This window comes from Pseudophryne corroboree, chromosome 2 (genome assembly GCF_028390025.1).
Source record: "Pseudophryne corroboree isolate aPseCor3 chromosome 2, aPseCor3.hap2, whole genome shotgun sequence".
In the NCBI taxonomy this organism is placed as follows: domain Eukaryota; kingdom Metazoa; phylum Chordata; class Amphibia; order Anura; family Myobatrachidae; genus Pseudophryne; species Pseudophryne corroboree.
The window spans coordinates 442,046,648-442,072,154 of NC_086445.1; the positions used below are offsets into that span (position 1 = coordinate 442,046,648).

Here is a 25,507-nt window from a genome sequence, read left to right on the forward strand (position 1 = left end):
CTCCAGACTCCAGTTAGGTACTGTGCCCGGACGAGCGTACACAATAAGGGAGGCAATTTGAATCCCGGGTAAGACTCATACCAGCCACACCAATCACACCGTACAACTTGTGATCTAAACCCAGTTAACAGTATGATAACAGAAAGAGCCTCTTAAAGATGGCTCCTTAACAATATAACCCGAATTTGTTAACAATAACTATGTACAGTATTGCAGATAATCCGCACTTGGGATGGGCGCCCAGCATCCACTACGGACTCCGAGAAATAGAATTATCGGTAAGTAAATTCTTATTTTCTCTATCGTCCTAAGTGGATGCTGGGGTTCCTGAAAGGACCATGGGGATTATACCAAAGCTCCCAAACGGGCGGGAGAGTGCGGATGACTCTGCAGCACCGAATGAGAGAATTCCAAGTCCTCTTTTGCCAGGGTATCAAATTTGTAGAATTTTACAAACGTGTTTTCCCCCGACCACGTAGCTGCTCGGCAGAATTGTAATGCCGAGACCCCTCGGGCAGCCGCCCAAGATGAGCCCGCCTTCCTTGTGGAATGGGCCTTAACAGATTTAGGCTGTGGCAGGCCTGCCACAGAATGAGCAAGTTGAATTGTGTTACAAATCCAACGAGCAATCGTCTGCTTAGAAGCAGGGGCACCCAACTTGTTGGGTGCATATAGTATCAACAGCGAGTCAGATTTTCTGACTTCAGCCGTCCTTGAAATGTATATTTTTAAGGCTCTGACAACGTCCAACAACTTGGAGTCCTCCAAGTCGCCAGTGGCCGCAGGCACCACAATAGGTTGGTTCAGGTGAAACGCTGATACCACCTTAGGGAGAAAATGCGGACGAGTCCTCAGTTCTGCCCTATCCGAATGGAAGATTAGATAAGGGCTTTTATAAGATAAAGCCGCCAATTCAGATACTCTCCTGGCGGAAGCCAGGGCCAGTAACATAGTCACTTTCCATGTGAGATATTTAAAATCCACCTTTTTCAATGGTTCAAACCAATGGGATTTGAGGAAATCTAAAACTACATTTAGATCCCACGGTGCCACCGGAGGCACCACAGGAGGCTGTATATGCAGTACTCCTTTAACAAAAGTCTGTACCTCAGGAACTGAGGCCAATTCTTTTTGGAAGAATATTGACAGGGCCGAAATTTGAACCTTAATAGATCTCAATTTGAGACCCATAGACAATCCTGATTGTAGGAAATGTAGGAAACGACCCAGTTGAAATTCCTCCGTCGGAACACTCCGATCCTCGCACCACGCGACATATTTTCGCCAAATGCGGTGATAATGTTTCGCGGTGACTTCCTTCCTTGCCTTAATCAAGGTAGGAATGACTTCTTCTGGAATGCCTTTCCCTTTTAGGATCTGGCGTTCAACCGCCATGCCGTCAAACGCAGCCGCGGTAAGTCTTGAAAGAGACAGGGACCCTGTTGTAGCAGGTCCCTTCTCAGAAGTAGAGGGCACGGGTCGTCCGTGACCAACTCTTGAAGTTCCGGGTACCAAGTCCTTCTTGGCCACTCCGGAGCCACTAGTATTGTTCTTACTCCTCTTCACCGTATAATCTTCAATACCTTTGGTATGAGAGGCAGAGGAGGAAACACATATACTGATTTGTACACCCAAGGTGTTACCAGTGCGTCCACAGCTATTGCCTGTGGATCTCTTGACCTGGCGCAATACTTGTCCAGTTTCTTGTTGAGGCGAGACGCCATCATGTCTACCATTGGTCTTTCCCAACAGTTTATTAGCATGTGGAAGACTTCTGGATGAAAACCCCCCTCTCCCGGGTGAATATCGTGTCTGCTGAGGAAGTCTGCTTCCCAGTTGTCCACGCCCGGGAAGAACACTGCTGACAGTGCTATTACGTGATTCTCCGCCCAGCGAAGAATCTTGGCAGCTTCTGCCATTGCACTCCTGCTTCTTGTGCCGCCCTGTCTGTTTACATGGGCGACCGCCGTGATGTTGTCCGACTGAATCAACACCGGTTTTCCTTGCAGGAGTGGTTCCGCCTGGCTTAGAGCATTTTAGATTGCTCTTAGTACCAGAATGTTTATGTGAAGAGACTTTTCCAGGTTCGTCCATACCCCCTGGAAGTTTCTTCCTTGTGTGACTGCTCCCCAACCTCTCAGGCTGGCGTCCGTGGTCACCAGGATCAAATCCTGTATGCCGAATCTGCGGCCCTCCAATAGATGAGCCTTTTGCAACCACCACAGAAGATATACCCTTGTCCTTGGCGACAGGGTTATTCGCAGGTGCATCTGAGGATGCGACCCTGACCATTTGTCCAACAGATCCCTTTGGAAAATTCTTGCATGGAATCTGCCGAATGGAATTGCTTCGTAAAAAGCCACCATTTTTCCCAGGACTCTTGTGCATTGATGTACAGACACCTTTCCTGGTTTTAGGAGGTTCCTGACAGGTCGGATAACTCCTTGGCTTTTTCCTCGGGAAGAAAAACCTTTTTCTGAACCGTGTCCAGAATCATCCCTAGGAACAGCAGACGTATCGTCGGAAAACAGCTGCGATTCTTGGAATATTTAGAATCCAGTCGTGCCGTCGAAGAACTACTTTAGATAGTGCTCTTCCGACCTCCAACTGTTCTCTGGAACTTGCCCTTTTTAGGTCGTGCAAGTAAGGGATAATTTAGATGCCTTTTTTCTTTGAAGAAACATCTTTTCGGCCATTACCTTGGTAAAAAGGCCCGGGGTGCCGTGGATAATTCAAACGGCATCGTCTGAAACTGATATTGACAGTTCTGTACCACGAACCAGAGGTACCCTTGATGAGAAGGACAAAATTTGGACATGGAGGTAATCCTTGATGTCCAGGGACACCATATAGTCCCCTTTTTTCCGGTTCGCTATCACTGCTCTGAGTGACTTTATCTCGATTTGAACCTTTTATGTAAGTGTTCAAAACATTTTAGATTTAGACTATGTGTCACCAAGCCGTCTGGCTTCAGTACCACAATATAGTGTGGAAAAATAATACCCTTTTCCTTGTCGTAGGAGGGGTACTTTGATTATCACCTGCTGGATATACAGCTTGTGAATTGTTTCCAATGCTGCCTCCCTGTCGGAGGGAGCCGTTGGTAAAGCAGACTTCAGGAACCTGCGAGGAGAAGATGTCTCGACTCTCCAATCTTTACCCCTGGGATAATACTCGTACGATCTAGGGGTCAACTTGCGAGTGATCCCACTGCGCCCTGAGACTCTTGAGACTACCCCCCCACCTTGAGTCCGCTTGCACGGCCCCAGTGTCATGCTGAGGACTTGGCCGACGCGGTGGAGGGCTTCTTTTCCTGGGAAAGGGCTGCCTGCTGCAGTCTACTTCCCTTACCTCTATGTCTGGGCAGATATGACTGGCCTTTTGCCTGCATGCCCTCATGGGAAAGGAAAGATTGAGGCTGAAAAGACGGTGTCTTTTTTAGCTGAGATGTAACTTGGGGTAAAAAAGGTTGGATTTCCCAGCTGTTGCTGTGGTCCCCAGGTCCGATGGACCGACCCCCAAATAACTCCTTCCCTTTATACAGCAATACTTCCATCTGCCGTATGGGATCTGTATCACCTGACCACTGTCGTGTCCCTGACATCTTCTGGGAGATATGGACAACGCACTTATCTTGATGCCAGAGAGCAAATATCCCTCTGTGCATCTCACATACATATATATAGAATGCATCCTATTAAATGCTCTACATGAATAAAATATTTTCAGTCAGGGAATCCGACCAAGCCAACCCAGCACTGCATCTCCAGGCTGATGGCGATCGCTGGTCGCAGTATAACCACCGTATGTGTGTATATACTTTTTAGGATATTTTTCCAGCTTCCTATCAGCTGGCTCCTTGAGGGCGGCCGTATCTGGAGACGGTAACGCCACTTGATAAGCGTGTGAGCGCCTTATCACCCTAAGGGGTGTTTCCCAACGTACCCTAATTTCTGGCGGGAAAGGGTATAACGCCAATATTTGCTATCGGGGTAACCCTACGCATCATCACACACTTCATTTTATTTTATCTGATTCAGGAAAAACTACAGGTAGTTTTTTCACTCCCACATAATACCCTTTCTTGTGGTACTTGTAGTATCAGAAACACGTAACACCTCCTTCATTGCCCTTAACGTGTGGCCCTAATGAGAAATACGTTTGTTTATTCACCGTCGACACTGTATTCAGTGTCCGTGTCTGTGTCTGTGTCGACCGACTGAGGTAAATGGGCGTTTTTAAAACCCCTGACGGTGTTTCTGAGACGCCTGGACCGGTCCTAATAGATTGTCGGCCGTCTCATGTCGTCAACCGACCTTGCAGCGTGTTGACATTCTCACGTAATTCTCTAAATAAGCCATCCATTCCGGTGTCGACTCCCTAGAGAGTGACATCACCATTACAGGCAATTTCTCCGCCTCCTCACCAACATCGTCCTCATACATGTCGACACACACGTACCGACACACAGCACACACACCGGGAATGCTCTGACAGAGGACAGGACCCACTAGCCCTTTGGGGAGACAGAGGGAGAGTCTGCCAGCACACACCAAAAACGCTATAATTATATAGGGACAACCTTATATAAGTGTTTCTCCCTTATAGCATCTTTTATATATATACAATATCGCCAAAATCAGTGCCCCCCCTCTCTGTTTTAACCCTGTTTCTGTAGTGCAGTGCAGGGGAGAGCCTGGGAGCCTTCTCTCCAGCTTTTCTGTGAGAGAAAATGGCGCTGTGTGCTGAGGAGATAGGCCCCGCCCCTTTTTCGGCGGGCTCGTCTCCCGCTATTTTTGAAGTTAGGCAGGGGTTAAATATCTCCATATAGCCTCTGTGGGCTATATGTGAGGTATTTTTTGCCTCTAATAAGGTTTTTATTTTGCCTCTCAGAGCGCCCCCCCCAGCGCTCTGCACCCTCAGTGACTGTTGTGTGAAGTGTGCTGAGAGGAAAATGGCGCACAGCTGCAGTGCTGTGCGCTACCTTTATGAAGACTCAGGAGTCTTCAGCCGCCGATTTTGGACCTCTTCTCTCTTCAGCGTCTGCAAGGGGGCCGGCGGCGCGGCTCCGGTGACCATCCAGGCTGTACCTGTGATCGTCCCTCTGGAGCTAGTGTCCAGTAGCCAAGCAGCAAATCCACTCTGCACGCAGGTGAGTTCACTACTTCTCCCCTAAGTCCCTCGTTGCAGTGATCCTGTTGCCAGCAGGACTCACTGTAAAGTAAAAAACCTAAGCTAAACTTTCTCTAAGCAGCTCTTTAGGAGAGCCACCTAGATTGCACCCTTCTCGTTCGGGCACAAAATCTAACTGGAGTCTGGAGGAGGGTCATAGGGGGAGGAGCCAGTGCACACCACCTGATCTGGTAAAAGCTTTACTTTTTTGTGCCCTGTCTCCTGCGGAGCCGCTATTCCCCATGGTCCTTTCAGGAACCCCAGCATCCACTTAGGACGATAGAGAAATTCCCTTATAATTAACAAATGGGCAAGTCAATCACTTGCAATGGGTCGTCTGAGCAAGCTGGGAATGTTGTTAACAGCTGCACATTGCCCTGTCAAATAAATATATGGTGTTTACAGTAAAGTGAATGATGTTGGGCTACCATAAGTATTGGGTTGACATTGCAGGCAGCTGAAAATGCTCTCAAGTATTAGCAGAAATGCTGATGGATGATCCAACATATATAGGCTCAAATGTATTAAGCCTTAACAAGAGAGAAATTGCAGGTGGATAAAGAGTGATAAATAACCAGCCAATCAACCATCAGGGCAAAAATGAATGAATATTGCCGCCATCAGAAGGCAAAAATCCTTCTGATGAAGCAGATGAGGTTGCTAAGGCGGATAAACTTGTAGAGAATGTGGAGCGGAACCCGTGGCTGGCAGCAATAATTATTCATTTTTGCACCGATGGCACGAGAATCGGAGGCTTACACAAGACTTCACCCGGACAAAATAGCTGTACACCGGTCTGCTACACGCCGAGATGTGCCTAAATAACTAGTAACTTGGCCATGCAAGTATGCTATATTCATGGACCATGTACTAACAGTTGAACTGTGGTTATAAGCTTGCAAGTATTCATGCTAATACTAACCCAGATATGCTGAATTATTAAGCGCTTTTCAAATTGCATGCATTCTAACCTGGAACTGCTAAGCAGTGGACTTTAATATAAGACCATTACTAATATACTGACATCTGTTTGGATAATGGACTCTAATTTATCATCATTACTGATATATTGCCATTAACATCTAATATATGACAGAAGAGGTTGTGCAATATTGATACAGGTTGAGTATCCCATATCCAAATATTCCGAAATACGGAATATTCCGAAATACGGACTTTTTTGAGTGAGAGTGAGATAGTGAAACCTTTGTTTTTTGATGGCTCAATGTACACAAACTTTGTTTAATACACAAAGTTATTAAAAATATTGTATTAAATGACCTTCAGGCTGTGTGCATAAGGTGTATATGAAACATAAATGAATTGTGTGAATGTAGACACACTTTGTTTAATGCACAAAGTTATAAAAAATATTGGCTAAAATGACCTTCAGGCTGTCTGTATAAGGTGTATATGTAACATAAATGCATTCTGTGCTTAGATTTAGGTCCCATCCCCATGATATCTCATTATGGTATGCAATTATTCCAAAATACGGAAAAATCCCATATCCAAAATACCTCTGGTCCCAAGCATTTTGGATAAGGGAGACTCAACCTGTACATGTGAAACAACTTTCTTTTTAATCTAATCACCAGCCGTGTGGAATAATAATGTATTGTATGTACCATATGTATTGAAGATTTTTTTTTAAATTTATTATTGAGTCATTTTTATATATATTCTTTGGAGTGCATAATAGGAGGTTCAGTGACCTCTGTTAATGAAGCAGCAGCCTTGACTTATACTATTGTAGGAATTTTTATTGTCAGCGCATGAGGATTACAGTATTGTATTATTTCTTGATGTATATATATTGCCTACAAATAATAACACAAAGATAAAAGAAGGAACATGGTAAGCATACTTTGAAATGCTGGTTGTTGTGAGGGTTGATCCTAAAGCAAGAAACTAGGCAGTCAATCATAAGGTCCACATCCGCATTCTGGTTTCCTGCCCCTCTAGAGAAGGGCTTGCTGGGATTGAAGAGCAAATTCTAATAAGATAAAAATAGAGTAGTTATAGTAGATCAAGTAAAAAAGTACTATTGCCAACTTTCCTGCAAACATATAACCGATAACTCAGAGGCAGAAAAATTTAAATTTTCATTGTAAAACATTTTTTGCATGACGAATTTTATTACAATAAATATAAGGAAACCAATCATCATTCACTTTTAAATTATACAAAACAGTGTCCTCATAATGTAAAAAGTAACATATAGGTCGGGTCTCCCATATACAAAAATAATTTCATGCCCAAAATTATTGAAAATATTGTATAAAGTAACCTTCAGGCCATGTGTAGAAGGATTGAGGTGTATATATAAAACAAATGCATTTTGTGTTTTGACGTGGGTCTCATCCCCAAGATCCCTCATTATGGTATGTAAATATTCCAAAATCCAAAAAATTCCAAAATACTTTTGGTCCAAAGTAGACTCAACCTGTATTTACAAAACACTTCGCACTGCAGCCATTTAATCAGAGTTATACGTTCAGATAAAAAGAACAAATTATCGATAAAAAATTTAAATCGCTGTTTGAAAATGGGTATACTTTTGTCCTTTACAGACAGCTGGTTGTTTGTATACTCAGGTATCATGAGTTCCTAACATAACGTACAGGAACAAAAGGTCTCTACAAGTATGTAAATTCCTTAAAAGTTCTCATATTAGCTAAGTATGCAACTATTAAAACAAAAAGTTATCAAATCCAGTTATAGAGTGTAAATATGTGTATATATGTTTATTTATTTATTTTAAAGAAAAATTAAATGTTAAATGCATAAGTGCTGCTGTACTCACCTTCAAGTCAATAACTAATGACTGAACAAGGTGGAATATGACAGAATGATCCTCCCAGTTCACATATGTGGATGCCTTGCACAACTTGACACACGCAATTGCAGCACTCTCTGTCAGTGGTTTTCCAACGCCATGCCCAGTTAAAGCTTTCCTGAGGCTTTCAAGAAACAATTTCTAAAAACCACAGGACAAAAAAAATATATATATGCATAAAAAGTTATTCATTTGTATAACACAAACTGTGACTGACAACACCAGCTGCAAAACTTTCAATAACCATTATTTAACACTTTCACTAGTAGAAGCCTCTGTCAGACCACATTTGAAACAAATAGGGCGCACTGGAAATAGTATGGATTCATAATTTAAGGTGTGTGTATATAAAATATTATATATATAGATATATAGATATATAGATATATATATATATATATATATAGATATATATATATAGATATATAGATATATATATAGATAGATAATGCAGACAGTTACCGGCACTCCACCTTAGAAAATGATGCCTCCGGTGCCCTCCAGCTAATATAGCAATATATGTAAGAGGTGAAATGGCGGCACTCGGCGAGGACTTCGTCAGCAAAAGAATGAGACAGCAAGGTTTATTTGTATATGTATTGTTCTGACGAAAGTTTAAATACTGAAACGTTAACAAGCTCAGACGGTCTTGCTGTCTCATTCTTTTGCTGACGAAGTCCTCGCCGAGTGCCGCCATTTCACCTCTTACATATATAGATAGATATATATATTATAGAGAGAGAGAGAGAGAGAGAGAGAGAGAGAGAGAGAGAGAGAGAGAGAGATCTCTACACAGAGCAGTACCGAAGCCTGCCCCTGCAGCCGTGCCAGGTTGCTGTCGTTGACAGGTAAGGTTCAAGAACTGCTGTCACAATCCTGCAGCACTATGAATAGACAAGATTAAACAGTTCGCAGCGCTCAAACCCCTGTATGTAGTTAATGCAGTATTATAGTACATATGTATACATACTGGTTCATTGCAATAATACAGTAGAAGAGTATATACTGATTCAATATTGTCAATGATAATAAATCTAAACAGTATTTATACTGCCCAAGTGCAGTTTACTTGGTTGAACACGTATTTCTTAACATCTCATATGGTGTGTGCAGAAAACAAGGAAAAGGTAAAATTGCAGTATACATACAGTATTCACAACATGCAATAGAAATGGAACTTGAAATAGGGTAATTGGTGTTGTGTTACCCTAGTTCAAATTCCATTATGTTGTGAGCAGTATATACTGTAATATTACACCCTCCTTATTGTCTGCACTCACCATATGAGTGCAGAAAATAAAGATTCAGTATATATACAATATACATCTACTGTCTTATTGCACGGAACCAGTATGTATACATATTTACTGTAATACTGCACTAACTAAGTACAGGGGTTAGAGCGCTGCTAACTATTGTTTAATCCGGTTATCCTCACAGGGTGGGCATCTTTGCCAAACAGCAGTTGACACCTATTCTTTTCTATGAATAGACAAGCCCTTTGTGGACTACACTTCCCATCGCTCCTAGCACAATGTTTATAGCTAAGGAGTCGCATGTATTCAGCTAACACACACACTGATACTAGTGACACAAACACAGGAGTTCAGGGAATATAAGGCTATGCTTGTTGGTTGGCAAATGTACTGATGTTCTAGCAATCCAGATGTCAAGGTAGGCTCTACAGGTGACACAAGAGGAGTAAATTGTAGCTGCACTTGTTCTGCACGTCATGTGCAGAGCCGGAGTCACGGAGCAGGTTGGATCGCAGCATGGCTCCAAATGATTGGTTAGGTTTCCAGCCTTGACCCTGTGCAGTACAGAGAGGCTTGGAACAGAGCTTGGGTATTACGAGTGATTAATCAAGAGGGGATTATACAATACTAAGTCTGTTCTGTGATGAACAGTTCTGAAGCTTACAGTGTGGAGTACGCCAGCATGCATCCCTTATAGTTTAGTTTGCTTTCCCAGCATCTTTGTCCTTTATTCAGGTTTATTTTATGGAGCACAGAACTTTATAACTCTTGGTATGTATACATGCATTGTGTTTGGGCATTGATGGAACAATTTTCATATTTTGGTAAAGTGGATCCTAGATTTTATAAAAATTTGTCGAGCCCTGATATATAGAATATACTGTATATAGAATTTTGTTTTACGGAAAAGCAGACTAGACAAATATAGTATTCAAGGGGCACTGACTTAAGTAGAACTTATGAGACCATTCTGTTAACTGGAAATTCAGACAAATGCAAGGTACAATCTAATACAAATTGCATTTCTGAGGTGTTCATGAAACAAATAGATTTCCTGTGTACAAGAAGGGATGGTCACACATAGGGGTGTATTCAATAGATGTCGGATCCTTTCTGACGGAAATGATCTGACATCTCAGTATTCAATGAGTGGCCAATCCGATTTGGCCGTTCACGACAATACCAATCCGACTTTTATTAATGTCGGATTGACATTGTCGGAACTGGGGCCAAAACATATTGGATTTGGCAGCGTTTCAGACAAAACACGTGGATCGGCGGCCCCACGTGCTTTCCTACTTGTCGGAAAAATGGAAGCAGCATTGAATAGGTCGGAACTCCTTCCGAACTAAAAAAGTCGGAAACTGCCGTCTTTCTGACAAGTTTCCGACTTCAATTGAATATCCCCCATAGTCACTAATAGGGGTAGATAATCAAGTCTTGGCGAGAAATAACGTACAGAGAGTTACCAATAGCTTATGTCACTTTACTAATGCAGCTTGTAAAAAGAATTAGAAGCTATTTGGGTTGGTACTTTCTCTCTCTCCAATGTTTGCTACATCTCCCACTAACTAAATTTAGAACAATCAGCAGGAAAAACTGCTAATATGTAATACGCACAATAAAAAAAGCACAGATTTACCAATGTCTCCTCAAATACTGTGATTCAAATGACAAGAAACATGCCCCCTTTCAGCGCCACATAACTGAAGCACGCCAAGCACCTTTTTAACCCTCATTATGCATTTAATTTGCACTGCTAAAAAAACAGATGAGGGAAAAATAAACATTGCTAGCATACACAAACCATCAGTGCATGTGGCACTTGTACATCTGTATTCGACCGAGTACCAAATCGGTGAAAAAAGGGTTCTAGTAAGGGTGGCCACAGCTATTCTTCCCACCAATTTAAATTGTGTTAATCTGCGACTCTGCACTTGAGAAATAGCAATTCTTGTGTGAGGAAAGCCACATGCATGGTAAACTGTGAGAAGCTTTTAACTGTGGCCACAAACTAAAATTTTAAGAAAAATTTGCTCTGCTACGCATGCAGAGCGCCTTGCAAAACATGGCGCAAAGAAACTACGTACAAGAGGACACATTTGTATATATGTGAGTGCAGAATATAGGATTACATATTAAACCTGTATGTAAAATGAACAAAATCACTGTATACTAAGGGAAAAGTTGAGTACACTGATGGGTGTGGTACAAAAGAGCTACAGGAATTAAACAGTCATTAGGTTGATGCTTAAATGGTCACCACAGAAAAGTTTGACACTAGTTTTTACTTTTTTGGTGTCATTTTCAATGTTCCATGATATGTGACCCCCAATTAAAGCAAACATAGACCCTCACTGGCTGACTTCAGGCAAGGTGCCTCGCTGCTGCCCTTGGCACAGGTTACTATTTCTAATCGTAGTCCACGTGAGTGGTAAACCAAGGAAAATGATAAATATGTGAAATCAAAAAAGAGTGAGGGAGGGGACAATCTAGAACCGGCGATAGCTACGTAAGGTGCCGCGCATCACTATCGCTAAGGGGCATATACGCCGAGAGATCCTTGCTTCATTTCTAAGCAATCTAGTTAGATTGCTTAGAAATTAAGCATACATCTCTCCGTGTGTTCCCCCCTTAAGTCTTTCATAGATCTTTAAGGAAACTATCTAAGCTTCTGTACAAAATACTACACTACTTACATAAGTCTCTCTAGCATCTCTACAGCGCAGTAGAATCCTTACATACTGTAGCTATTGAAAAGAACCCTGCAGAACACTGCAGTATTTCCACAGTAATATGATCATTACATAGCTGTTGAAATATAGGATTTTAATACCTACCGGTAAATCCTTTTCTCTTAGTCCGTAGGGGATGCTGGGGACACCATAAGAACCATGGGGGGTATAGACGGGATCCGCAGGAGACATGGGCACTTTAAGACTTTGAAACGTGCTCCTCCTTCTATGCCCCTCCTCCAGACTCCAGTTATAGGAACTGTGCCCAGGGAGACGGACATTTAGAGGAAAAGGATTTATTGTTAAACTAAGGTGAGATACATACCAGCTCACACCTCAAACACGCCGTACAACATGGCATTTAACAGAACTCCAGTCAACGGCGTGAACAATATCAGCAACAGGCTGACTATAACATAACACAACCTGTGTGTAAACATAACTAATAACTGCAGATAGAGTCCGCACTGGGATGGGCGCCCAGCATCCTCTACGGAATAAAAGAAAAGGATTTACCGGTAGGTATTAAAATCCTATTTTCTCATACGTCCTAGAGGATGCTGGGGACACCATAAGAACCATGGGGTTTATACCAAAGCTCCAGAATGGGCGGGAGAGTGCGGATGACTCTGCAGCACAGATTGACCAAACATGAGGTCCTCATCAGCCAGGGTATCAAACTTGTAAAATTTTGTAAAAGTGTTTGAACCCGACCAAGTAGCTGCTCGGCAGAGCTGCAATGCCGAGACCCCCCGGGCAGCCGCCCAGGATGAGCCCACCTTTCTGGAAGAGTGGGCCTTCACCGATTTCGGTAACGGCAATCCAGCCATAGAATGAGCATGCTGAATCGTATTACAGATCCAGCGCGCAATAGTCTGCTTGGAAGCAGGAGTCCCAATCTTGTTGGCCGCATACAGGACAAACAAAGCTTCCGTTTTCCTAAGTTGAGCCGTTCTGGTGACATAAATCTTTAAAGCCCTGACAACATTGAGAGATTTTGACTCAGCGAAGGCGTCAGTAGCCACCGGTACCACAATAGGTTGGTTCATGTGGAACGATGAAACCACCTTTGGCAGAAAATGTTGATGAGTCCTCAACTCTGCTCTATCTTCATGGAAGATTAAATAAGGACTCTTGTGAGAGACAAAGCCGCTAACTCAGACACCCGCCTCGCGGATGCTAAGGCCGATAGCATAACCACTTTCCAAGTGAGAAATTTCAACTCTACCTTCTGTAAAGGTTCAAACCAATGTGATTGAAGGAAATGTAACACCACGTTAAGATCCCATGGTGCCACAAATGGAGGTTGGATGTGCAAAACACCTTTAACGAAAGTCTGAACTTCTGGAAGGGAGGCCAATTGTTTTTGAAAGAAAACCGACAAGGCCGAAATTTGTACTTTAATCGAGCCTAACTTCAGGCCCGCATCTACACCTGCTTGCAGAAAATGGAGAAAAAACGTCCTAGCTGAAATTCTTCAGTAGGAGCCTTCTTGGATTCCCACCAAGACACATTTTCGCCAAATACGGTGATAATGTTTCGCCGTTACTCCTTTTCAAGCCTGAAGAGTGGGAATGACTTAATCGGGAATACCCTTTCGTGCTAGGATCCGGCGTTCAACCGCCAAGCCGTCAAACGTAGCCACGGTAAGTCGTGATATACGCACGGCCCCTGCTGTAACAGATCCTCTCGTAGAGGAAGAGGCCAGGGATCTCTTATGAGTAATTCCTGAAGATCTGGATACCAGCCCTCCTTGGCCAGTCCAGAACAATGAGGATCGCCTGAACCTTTGTTCTTCTTATGATCTTTAGCACTTTTGGAATGAGTGGAAGCGGAGGGAACACATACACCGACTGAAGCACCCATGGTGTCACCAGCGCGTCCACTGCTATTGCTTGAGGGACCTTTGACCTGGAACAATATCTCTGAAGTTTCGTGTTGAGGCGAGACGCCATCATGTCTATTTCAGGAATTCCCCAAAGACTTGTCACTTCTGTGAAGACCTCTTGATGAAGACCCATTCCCCTGGATGGAGATCGTGTCTGCTGAGGAAGTCTGCTTCCCAGTTGTCCACTCCTGGAATGAAGATTGCTGACAGAGCGCTTGTCTTTCCGCCCAGCGGAGCGCTTTTGTCGCCTCTGTCATTGCCGCTCTGCTCTTTGTTCCGCCCTGGCGGTTTATGTGCGCTACTGCTGTTATATTGTCTGACTGGATTAGGACGGGCAGGTTGCAAAGAAGACGTTACGCTTGCAGAAGGCTGTTGTAAATGGCCCTTAACTTTATAACGTTTATGTGTAGACAAACTTCCTGGCTTGACCATTTTCCCTGGAAAGTTTTCCCCTGTGTGACTGCTTCCCAGCCTCAGAGACTCGCATCCGTGGTTACTAGGATCCAGTCCTGGATCCCGAACCTGCGTCCCTCTAGGAGGTGAGAGCTGTTCAGCCACCACAGGAGTGAGATTCTGGTCTTGGAGGACAGGATTATTTTCCGGTGCATGGGCAGATGGGATCCGGACCACTTGTCCAACAGGTCCCACTGAAACACTTTGGCATGGAATCTGTCACATTGAATGGTCTCGTAGGCCGCCACCATCTTTCGCAGCAATCGAGTGCATTGATGGAGATACTCTCGGTGGTCTCAGAATTTGTTTGACCAAACTCTTAATTTCCAGAGCCTTTTCTTCTGGAAGAAAAACTCTCTGTAATTCTGTGTCCACAATCATTCCCAAGAACGTCAGTCGTTTCGTCGGATTCAACTGCGACTTCGGCAAGTTTAGGAGCCAACCATGTTGTTGCAGAACTGTCAGGGAGAGCGCAATGTCCTGCACCAGTTTGTTTTTGGATCTCGCCTTTATCAGGAGATCGTCCAAGTAAGGGATAATTGTGACTCCTTGCTTGCGAAGGAGAACCATCATTTCCACCATTACCTTGGTGAAAATCCTCGGAGCTGTGGACAGCCCAAAGGGCAACGTCTGAAATTGGTAATGACCATCCTGAATAGCAAACCTCAGGTAAGCCTGATGCGGAGGATATATGGGGACGTGTAAGTAGGCATCCTTTATGTCGACCGACACCATGAAATCCCCTTCCTCCAGACTGGAGATCACTGCTCGGAGAGATTCCATCTTGAATTTGACTTTTCTTAGGTAAAGATTGAGGGATTTTAGGTTCAGAATTGGTCTGACCGAGCCGTCCGGCTTCAGGACCACAAACAGGCTCAAATAAAAGCCTTCTCCCTGTTGTGACGGGGGAACCCTGATAATGACTTGATTTAGACACAACTTTTTGTATTGCATCACATACTACCTTCCTGTTCGGAAGAGAAGCTGGTAAGATCGATTTGAAAAATTGTCGAGGGGGAACGTCTTGAAACTCCAGTTTGTACCCCTGGGACACTATTTCTAAAACCCATGGGTCCAGGGCCAAATGAGCACAGAATTGACTGAAGAGCTTGAGACGTGCCCCCACCGGTGCGGACTCCCGCAGAGGAGCCCCAGCGTCATGCGGTGAATTTGGCAGAAGCCAGGGAGGACTTCTGCTCCTGGGAACTTGCCACGGCCGGAGATCTTTTACCTTTTCCTCTTCCTCTATTAGCAAGGAAGAAGTAAACTCGGCCTCTTTTGTATTTATTTGGCCGAAAGGACTGCATCTGTAAGTGGTGAGCTTTCTTTTGTTGTGTAGGAACATAAGGCAAAAAAGACGACTTATCCGCGGTAGCCGTAGATACCAAATCAGCGAGACCGTCACCAAACAAGACACCACCTTTATATGGGAGAGACTCCATAGCTTTCTTAGAGTCAGCATCAGCATTCCATTGATGAATCCACAATGCCCTCCTAGCTGAAACCGCCATGGCATTGGCTTTTGACCCCAAAAGGCCAATATCTCTCGCCGCTTCCTTTAGGTAGGCCGCAGCGTCTCTGATATAACCCAGTGTCAAAAGGACGCTATCCCCATCTAGGGTATCTATATCAGATGACAAGTTATCTGCCCACTTTTCGATAGCACTACTCACCCACGCAGTTGCAACGGTTGGTCTGAGTAGTGTACCTGTGGTGATGTAAATGGATTTAACGTATTTTCCTGTATACGATCCGCTGGATCCTTAGGGGCTGCCGTATCTGGCGACGGTAAAGCCACATTTTTAGACAATCGTGATAGAGCCTTGTCCACAATGGGGGTGACTTCCACTTTTCTCTATCCCTAGAGGGGAACGGATACGCCAACTGAATTCTTTTGGGAATCAGAAACTTTTTGTCAGGTTTTTCCCACATTTTTTCAAAAAGGGTATTCAGTTCACCTCAGGTTTCTTTCCCTTATACATACAGAACCTATTATCAGGAACATTAGGGTCCTCAGTGATATGTAACACGTCTTTTATTGCCACAATCATGTACTGAATGTTCTTTGCCAAGTTTGGGTCTAATCTGGTATCACTACAGTCGACACTGGAGTCAGTGTCCATGTTGGTATCTGTGTCTGCCAACTGAGCAAACAAACGTTTGTGACCCCGAGGGGGTCTGGACCTGTGATAACACATCCTCCACAGACTTCTTCCATGCCTGGTTCTGAGACTCAGATTTATCTAATCTCTTATTACTAAGAGACACATTAGCATTCAAAGCATGCAACACATTTATCCAATCAGGAGTCGGCGGTGCCGACAGTCACTCCCACAGCCGTTTCTGTCCCTAACAGTCTCCTCCTGGGAAGAGCACTCCGACTCAGACATGCCGACACACGTGTACCGACACCCACAGGCACACTGGGCAAATAGGGGACAGACCCACAGTAAAGCCTGTTAGAGAAACACAGAGGGAGCTTGCCAGCTCACAACCCAGCGCTTATCCCGGTTCTGAAACTTCAATTTAATGCCTCAGACCTGCAGCGCGTTTATAACAACGTATTTTTGCACCAAATTAACTGTGCCCTCCCCCCGTTTTTGCACCCTGTTACTTGTACAGCAGTGGTGAGGAAGGACTAGCTTCTCTGCAGCTTTGTGAAGAGAGAATGGCGCTGATGAGAGCTGTGAGGGCTAAGCCCCGCCCCCTTAATGGCGAGCTTCAGCCCCGCTATTTTTTAAAATAATAATACCGGCGGGGGTAAGGATTTAGTGCCTAGGCACTCATATCACACTTTGCCAGTCTCATATGAGGCGCTGCTGCCCAGGGCGTTCTTCCTCCCCCCCCCCCCGGCGCGCGCGCCCTGCACCCTGTAGTGCCGCTGTGTTTGGGAGCATGGCGCGCAGCGCGATTCGCTGTGCGGTACCTCAGAAGCCGTCACTGAAGTCTTCAATTTTCTTCTACTCACCTGTCTTCTGACTTCTGGCTCTGCAAGGGGGGTGACGGCGGGCTCCGGGACGGGAATAAACCCCTAGGCGTACCTAGTGTTCCAAACCCTCAGGAGCTAATGGTGTCCTGTAGCCAAGAAGCAGAGCCTTTAAACTCACTGGAAGTAGGTCTGACTTCTCTCCCCTAAGTCCCACGATGCAGGGAGACTGTTGCCAGCGGTGCTCCCTGAAAATAAAAAACCTTACATAAAGTCTTTTCAGAGAAACTCAGTAGAGCTCCTCAGTGTGCATCCAGTCTGCCTGGGCACAATTCTAAAACCGGAGTCTGGAGGAGGGGCATAGAGGTAGGAGCCAGTTCACACCCTTTTAAAGTCTTAAAGTGCCCATGTCTCCTGCTGATCCCGTCTATACCCCCCATGGTTCTTATGGTGTCCCCAGCATCCTCTAGGACGTATGAGAAATATTATACTACTTCTATAGCTCTTGAAGAGCTCTACTCTTCCAGAAAAGAACTATACATAACTTTGCAGCATCTCTCCATAGACTATAATCCTTACAAAGCTGTTGAATAGAACTCAGAGGCATTTCTACAGAGTGCATGTAGTCAAATGGTTAACAATGACTATATCAACATTCATATGGCCGACACCACATGTCGACATTCAACTCGACATGGTTAAAATGTTGACGGGCAACGTGTCGACACTCCGAATGTCAACAAGTGAAATGTGGACATTTGGATTAGTCTGCGGGACAGACAGTTAGGGATAGTGATATTTCTTATCAGGATTTTTCCAGGCTTGCTTAAATAAGTCATCTAATTCCAGATAATCAGGGAATGTGACACTGAGGGGTAAATTTACTAAGATTTGAGTTCTATTTAAAATAAGAATTTACTTACCGATAATTCTATTTCTCGGAGTCCGTAGTGGATGCTGGGGTTCCTGAAAGGACCATGGGGAATAGCGGCTCCGCAGGAGACAGGGCACAAAAAAAGTAAAGCTTTACTAGGTCAGGTGGTGTGCACTGGCTCCTCCCCCTATGACCCTCCTCCAGACTCCAGTTAGGTACTGTGCCCGGACGAGCATACACAATAAGGGAGGCATTTTGAATCCCGGGTCAGACTCATACCAGCCACACCAATCACACCGTACAACTTGTGATCTAAACCCAGTTAACAGTATGACAACAGAAAGGGCCTCTTAAAGATGGCTCCTTAACAATAACCCGAATTAGTTAACAATAACTATGTACAAGTATTGCAGATAATCCGCACTTGGGATGGGCGCCCAGCATCCACTACGGACTCCGAGAAATAGAATTATCGGTAAGTAAATTCTTATTTTCTCTATCGTCCTAAGTGGATGCTGGGGTTCCTGAAAGGACCATGGGGATTATACCAAAGCTCCCAAACGGGCGGGAGAGTGCGGATGACTCTGCAGCACCGAATGAGAGAACTCCAGGTCCTCCTTTGCCAGGGTATCAAATTTGTAAAATTTTACAAACGTGTTCTCCCCCGACCACGTAGCTGCTCGGCAGAGTTGTAATGCCGAGACCCCTCGGGCAGCCGCCCAAGATGAGCCCACCTTCCTTGTGGAGTGGGCTTTTACAGTTTTAGGCTGTGGCAGGCCTGCCACAGAATGTGCAAGTTGAATTGTGTTACAAATCCAACGAGCAATCGACTGCTTAGAAGCAGGTGCGCCCAACTTGTTGGGTGCATACAATATAAACAGCGAGTCAGATTTTCTGACTCCAGCCGTCCTTGCAATGTATATTTTTAAGGCTCTGACAACGTCCAACAACTTGGAGTCCTCCAAGTCGCTAGTGGCCGCAGGCACCACAATAGGTTGGTTCAGATGAAATGCTGATACCACTTTAGGGAGAAAATGCGGACGAGTCCGCAGTTCTGCCCTATCCGAATGGAAGATTAGATAAGGACTTTTATAAGATAAAGCCGCCAATTCAGATACTCTCCTGGCAGAGGCCAGGGCTAGTAACATAGTCACTTTCAATGTGAGATATTTCAAATCCACCTTTTTCAATGGTTCAAACCAATGGGATTTGAGGAAATCTAAAACTACATTTAGATCCCACGGTGCCACCGGAGGCACCACAGGAGGCTGTATATGCAGTACTCCCTTGACAAAAGTCTGGACCTCAGGGACAGAGGCCAATTCTTTTTGGAAGAATATTGACAGGGCCGAAATTTGAACCTTAATGGATCCCAATTTGAGACCCATAGATAATCCTGATTGCAGGAAATGTAGGAAACGACCCAGTTGGAATTCCTCCGTCGGAACCCTCCGATCCTCGCACCACGCTACATATTTTCGCCAAATGCGGTGATAATGTTTCACGGTGACTTCCTTCCGTGCCTTAATCAAGGTAGGAATGACTTCTTCTGGAATGCCTTTCCCTTTTAGGATCTGGCGTTCAACCGCCATGCCGTCAAACGCAGCCGCGGTAAGTCTTGAAAAAGACAGGGACCCTGCTGTAGCAGGTCCCTTCTCAGAGGTAGAGGCCACGGTTCGTCCGTGAGCATCTCTTGAAGTTCCGGATACCAAGTCCTTCTCGGCCAATCCGGAACCACTAGTATTGTTCTTACTCTTCTTTGCCGTATGATCTTCAATACCTTTGGTATGAGCGGCAGAGGAGGAAACACATACACTGACTGGTACACCCAAGGAGTTACCAGTGCGTCCACAGCTATTGCCTGTGGATCTCTTGACCTGGCGCAATATTTGTCCAGTTTCTTGTTGAGGCGAGACGCCATCATGTCTACAATTGGTCTTTCTCAACGGTCTATTAACATGTTGAAGACTTCTGGATGTAGACCCCACTCTCCCGGATGAAGATCGTGTCTGCTGAGGAAGTCTGCTTCCCAGTTGTCCACGCCCGGGATGAACACTGCTGACAGTGCTATCACGTGATTCTCCGCCCAGCGAAGAATCTTGGCAGCTTCTGCCATTGCACTCCTGCTTCTTGTGCCGCCCTTCCTGTTTACATGGGCGACCGCCGTGATGTTGTCCGACTGAATCAACACCGGCTTTCCTTGCAGGAGAAGTTCCGCCTGGCTTAGAGCATTGTAGATTGCTCTTAGTTCCAGAATGTTTATGTGAAGAGACTTTTCCAGACTCGTCCATACTCCCTGGAAGTTTCTTCCTTGTGTGACTGCTCCCCAGCCTCTCAGGCTGGCGTCCGTGGTCACCAGGATCCAATCCTGAATGCCGAATCTGCGGCCTTCTAATAGGTGAGCCTTCTGCAACCACCACAGAAGTGACACCCTTGTCTTTGGTGACAGGGTTATTCGCAGGTGCATCTGCAGATGCGACCCTGACCATTTGTCCAACAGATCCCTTTGGAATATTCTTGCATGGAATCTGCCGAATGGAATTGCTTCGTAAGAAGCCACCATTTTTCCCAGGACTCTTGTGCATTGATGTACTGACACTTTTCCTGGTTTTAGGAGGTTCCTGACCAGATCGGATAACTCCTTGGCTTTTTCCTCTGGAAGGAAAACCTTTTTCTGAACCGTGTCCAGAATCATTCCTAGGAACAGCAGACGAGTTGTCGGGATTAAATGGGATTTTGGAATATTCAGAATCCACCCGTGTTGTCTTAGCACCTCTTGAGATAGTGCTAAAGCTGTCTCCAGCTGTTCTCTGGACCTTGCCCTTATTAGGAGATCGTCCAAGTATGGGATAACTAATACGCCTTTTCTTCGAAGAAGAATCATCATCTCGGCCATTACCTTGGTAAAGACCCGAGGCGCCGTGGACAATCCGAACGGCAGCGTCTGAAACTGATAGTGACAGTTTTGAACAATGAACCTGAGGTACCCCTGGTGTGCGGGGTAAATCGGAACGTGTAGATACGCATCCTTGATGTCCAAGGATACCATAAAGTCCCCTTCTTCCAGGTTCGCTATCACTGCTCTGAGTGACTCCATCTTGAACTTGAACTTTTTTATGTAGAGGTTCAAGGACTTCAGATTTAGAATAGGCCTTACCGAGCCATCCGGCTTCGGTACCACAAATAGAGTGGAATAATACCCCTTTCCTTGTTGTAATAGGGGTACTTTGACTATCACCTGCTGAGCGTACAGCTTGTGAATGGCTTCCAACACCCTCTCCCTTTCGGAAGAGACGGTTGGTAAGGCAGACTTCAGGAAACGATGAGGAGGATCCGTCTCTAATTCCAACCTGTACCCCTGAGATATTATCTGCAGGATCCAGGGGTCTACCTGCGAGTGAGCCCACTGCGCGCTGTAATTTTTGAGACGGCCCCCCACTGTCCCCGAGTCCGCTTGAGAGGCTCCAGCGTCATGCTGAGGTTTTTGCAGGAGCCGGGGAGGGCTTCTGTTCCTGGGAAGGAGCTGCCTGTTGGTGTCTTTTCCCTCTTCCTCTGCCTCGTGGCAGGTACGACAAGCCCTTTGCTCTCTTATTTTTGTAGGAGCGAAAAGGCTGCGGTTGAAAGGTCGGTGCCTTTCTCTGTTGGGGAGTGACTTGAGGTAAAAAAGTGGATTTCCCGGCAGTAGCCGTGGCCACCAAGTCTGATAGACCAACTCCAAATAACTCCTCCCCTTTATACGGCAAAACCTCCATGTGACGTTTTGAATCCGCATCGCCTGTCCACTGTCGTGTCCATAAGGCTCTTCTGGCTGAAATGGACATAGCACTCACCCGAGATGCCAGTGTGCAAATATCTCTCTGTGCATCACGCATATAGATAAATGCATCCTTTATTTGTTCTAACGACAGTAAAACATTGTCCCTATCTAGGGTATCAATATTTTCAATCAGGGATTCTGACCAAACTACTCCAGCACTGCACATCCAGGCAGTTGCTATAGCTGGTCGTAGTATAACACCTGCATGTGTGTATATATTCTTTTGAATAACTTCCATCTTTCTATCTGATGGATCCTTAAGTGCGGCCGTCTCAGGAGAGGGTAACGCCACTTGTTTGGATAAGCGTGTGAGCGCCTTGTCCACCTTAGGGGGTGTTTCCCAGCGCGCCCTAACCTCTGGCGGGAAAGGGTATAATGCCAATAACTTTTTTGAAATTATCAACTTTTTATCAGGAGCAACCCACGCTTCATCACACACGTCATTTAATTCTTCTGATTCAGGAAAAACTGTTTGTAGTTTTTTCACACCATACATAATACCCTGTTTTACGGTATCTGTAGTATCAGCTAAATGTAACGTCTCCTTCATTGCCAAAATCATATAACGTGTGGCCCTACTGGAAAATACGTTTGAATTTCTACCGTCGTCACTGGAATCAGTGCCCGTGTCTGGGTCTGTGTCGACCGACTGAGGCAAAGGGCGTTTTACAGCCCCTGACGGTGTTTGAGGCGCCTGGACAGGCATTAATTGATTGTCCGGCCGCCTCATGTCCTCAACTGACTGTTTAAGGGAAGATAAACCATCACGTAATTCCACAAATAAAGGCATCCATTCTGGTGTCGACCCCCTGGGGGGTGACATCTGCATATTTGGCAATTGCTCCACCTCCACAACAATATCGTCCTCATACCTGTCGACACCACGTACCGACACACACCGCAAACTCACAGGGAATGCTCTAATGAAGACAGGACCCACTAGCCCTTTTGGGGAGACAGAGGGAGAGTCTGCCAGCACACACCACAAAGCGCTATATATACAAGGGATATCCTTATATTAAGTGCTCCCTTATAGCTGCTTTAATATATATATATATATAGCCATTAATGTGCCCCCCCTCTCTGTTTTACCCTGTTTCTGTAGTGCAGTGCAGGGGAGAGACCTGGGAGCCGTTCTGACCAGCGGAGCTGTGACAGAAAATGGCGCCGTGTGCTGAGGAGATAGGCCCCGCCCCTTTTTCGGCGGGTTCTTCTCCCGCTATTTTTCCAGTCAGGCAGGGGTTAAATATCTCCATATAGCCCCTATGGGCTATATGTGAGGTATTTTTAGCCTTGTATAAGGTTTATATTTGCCTCTCAGAGCGCCCCCCCCCAGCGCTCTGCACCCTCAGTGACTGCCCAGTGAAGTGTGCTGAGAGGAAAATGGCGCACAGCTGCAGTGCTGTGCGCTACCTTATGAAGACTGAGGAGTCTTCAGCCGCCGGTTTCCGGACCTCTTCACGCTTCAGCATCTGCAAGGGGGTCGGCGGCGCGGCTCCGGGACCGGACTCCACGGCTGGGCCTGTGTTCGATCCCTCTGGAGCTAATGGTGTCCAGTAGCCAAGCAGCAAATCCACTCTGCATGCAGGTGAGTTTACTACTTTCCCCCTAAGTCCCACGTTGCAGTGATCCTGTTGCCAGCAGGACTCACTGTAAAGAAAAAAACCTAAACTAAACTTTCTCTAAGCAGCTCTTTAGGAGAGCCACCTAGATTGCACCCTTCTCGTTCGGGCACAAAATCTAACTGGAGTCTGGAGGAGGGTCATAGGGGGAGGAGCCAGTGCACACCACCTGACCTAGTAAAGCTTTACTTTTTTTGTGCCCTGTCTCCTGCGGAGCCGCTATTCCCCATGGTCCTTTCAGGAACCCCAGCATCCACTTAGGACGATAGAGAAAATGGGATGTTGCCCATAGCAACCAATCAGATTCCAGGTATTTTCTAGAAGGTGCTAGATAAATGAGAAGTAGAATCTGATTGGTTGCTATGGGCAATATCCCATCTAAAACAAAACTCCAACCTTAGTAAATTTACCCCTGAGTTTCTTTTGTGCTAGAACGAACGATTGCAGTGTTGCAGCATCCTCTGAAGGGATTTTTAAACACATCCCTGACAGCTAGTATAAATGGCTCAATACCCTGTACCGAAGTGGAATCCTCATGTATAGGATCCAAATCTTCCCCCTCTTCCTGTACTTCTTCCTCAGGTTCTGAGAGCAAATCAGGCAGCCCACGCTTAGGTGGCCCTGATCTAGGGAGGGGGGCTGTTTGTCTGTCTCAGCAGTCAAATCAGCAACAGCCTGTTGCAGCTGTTGTGTTTGCTGAGTATTAGCAGTGAGATGGGATGACATGTCTGACATCATAAATTTCATGGCACTGAGCCAGGTAGGTTCCCGATCCTCCCCCACAGCGTCTTCACTGACTTCAGAAGATTGACTGCATTGTTCACATGACAATGAACCAGTGGTGAGGGAGAGAATCTGGTGTGACATACACTGCACAGCTTGTGTTTTACCATGTTTACAGTAAACAACTAACACACACACAGACAATGATACAATAGCAAGTCTGCCCTTACTGTATGTGAGAAGGAGACATAGAATGAGAGAGGGACAGAACACTGAAGCCTGACTAACTCAGTAAGCTGTACAGGCTCCTACTGTATATAAATCACAGTATAACCGGATTTTATTGTCCTTCTCAGGACACTAAAAATGTGTACAATAGCGGCTCTCCCCCTTGTTACACCCCGGTACCAGTTTCCTGTGTATCCTGGAGAGTCTGGAGGAGCTGTGTGACCTTGCTGCTGCAGCTGTAAGCAGAGGAAGGCACCAAAAGCCGCTGGTCCCGCTGAGGAAGCTCCGCCCCCTACAATGGCGCCGGAGCTTGTATAGATATTTATACTGGCAAAGTTCCCTTTCTGTGTAAAACTGTAAAATGCTAGTTTATCACTACCGCTGCCAGTGTACAGGGGGAGCCTATAGCGGGACTCCTGTGAAAGGTCCCATACTCCGTCCCCGCGTTGTGCCGCACCAAGAACCGGGGAACCCTCCTAGCGGGGCCCCCGGTTTGCACTCACCACTCTTCTCACCTTCAGGCTACTGTTAGAGGTGTGCTGCGATTGCGACCGCCAAGGCACAGTGCCCCGCGGTACTAAAACTCTCAGGACGGTAGTCCTGCGGCGGGAAAGCGGCTCTGACGCTTTACAGAGGCCGGTAACCGCCCCCACCCCCCCTTCACAATTCCAACGGTGCAGGTATACTATTGCCTAAACATTATACCAAAAATAGTAACATTTAAAATAAACTGAATGAAAAATTCCTCTGGAGCTTACAGAGTGTGCATCCTCTTCTAAGGGCACATTTTTCTAAACTGGCTGTAGGAGGGGGCATAGAGGGGAGGAGCGAGCACATCCAGTTGAAGAAATCCAAAGTGCACCGGCTCCTTTGGATCCCTTCTGTACTCCATCGTACTAAGTGTTTCCCAGTATCCTTTAGTTTGTTAGGGAAATCAAATGAATTTCTACGGGAGTTGCAGTATCTCCGACCAG

General features: G+C 45.5%; 1 protein-coding gene across 9 annotated transcripts in view; it reads right to left on the minus strand.

The window, feature by feature from the left end:
* The window catches only part of NF1 (neurofibromin 1), a 738,710-nt gene that overhangs the window by 440,772 nt on the left and 272,431 nt on the right, over window positions 1-25,507 (minus strand). For 8 of the 9 annotated variants that reach the window (XM_063953658.1, XM_063953661.1, XM_063953657.1 and 5 more), the window contains exons 9-10: window positions 7,979-8,152; window positions 7,040-7,168 (exon numbers count right to left, since the gene is read on the minus strand). In XM_063953658.1, the coding sequence (XP_063809728.1) occupies window positions 7,040-7,168; window positions 7,979-8,152 (303 nt within the window). Of the gene's footprint in view, window positions 1-7,039; window positions 7,169-7,978; window positions 8,153-24,095; window positions 24,164-25,507 lie in introns of those variants that run through there. The other variant, XM_063953660.1, reaches the window with a different exon arrangement.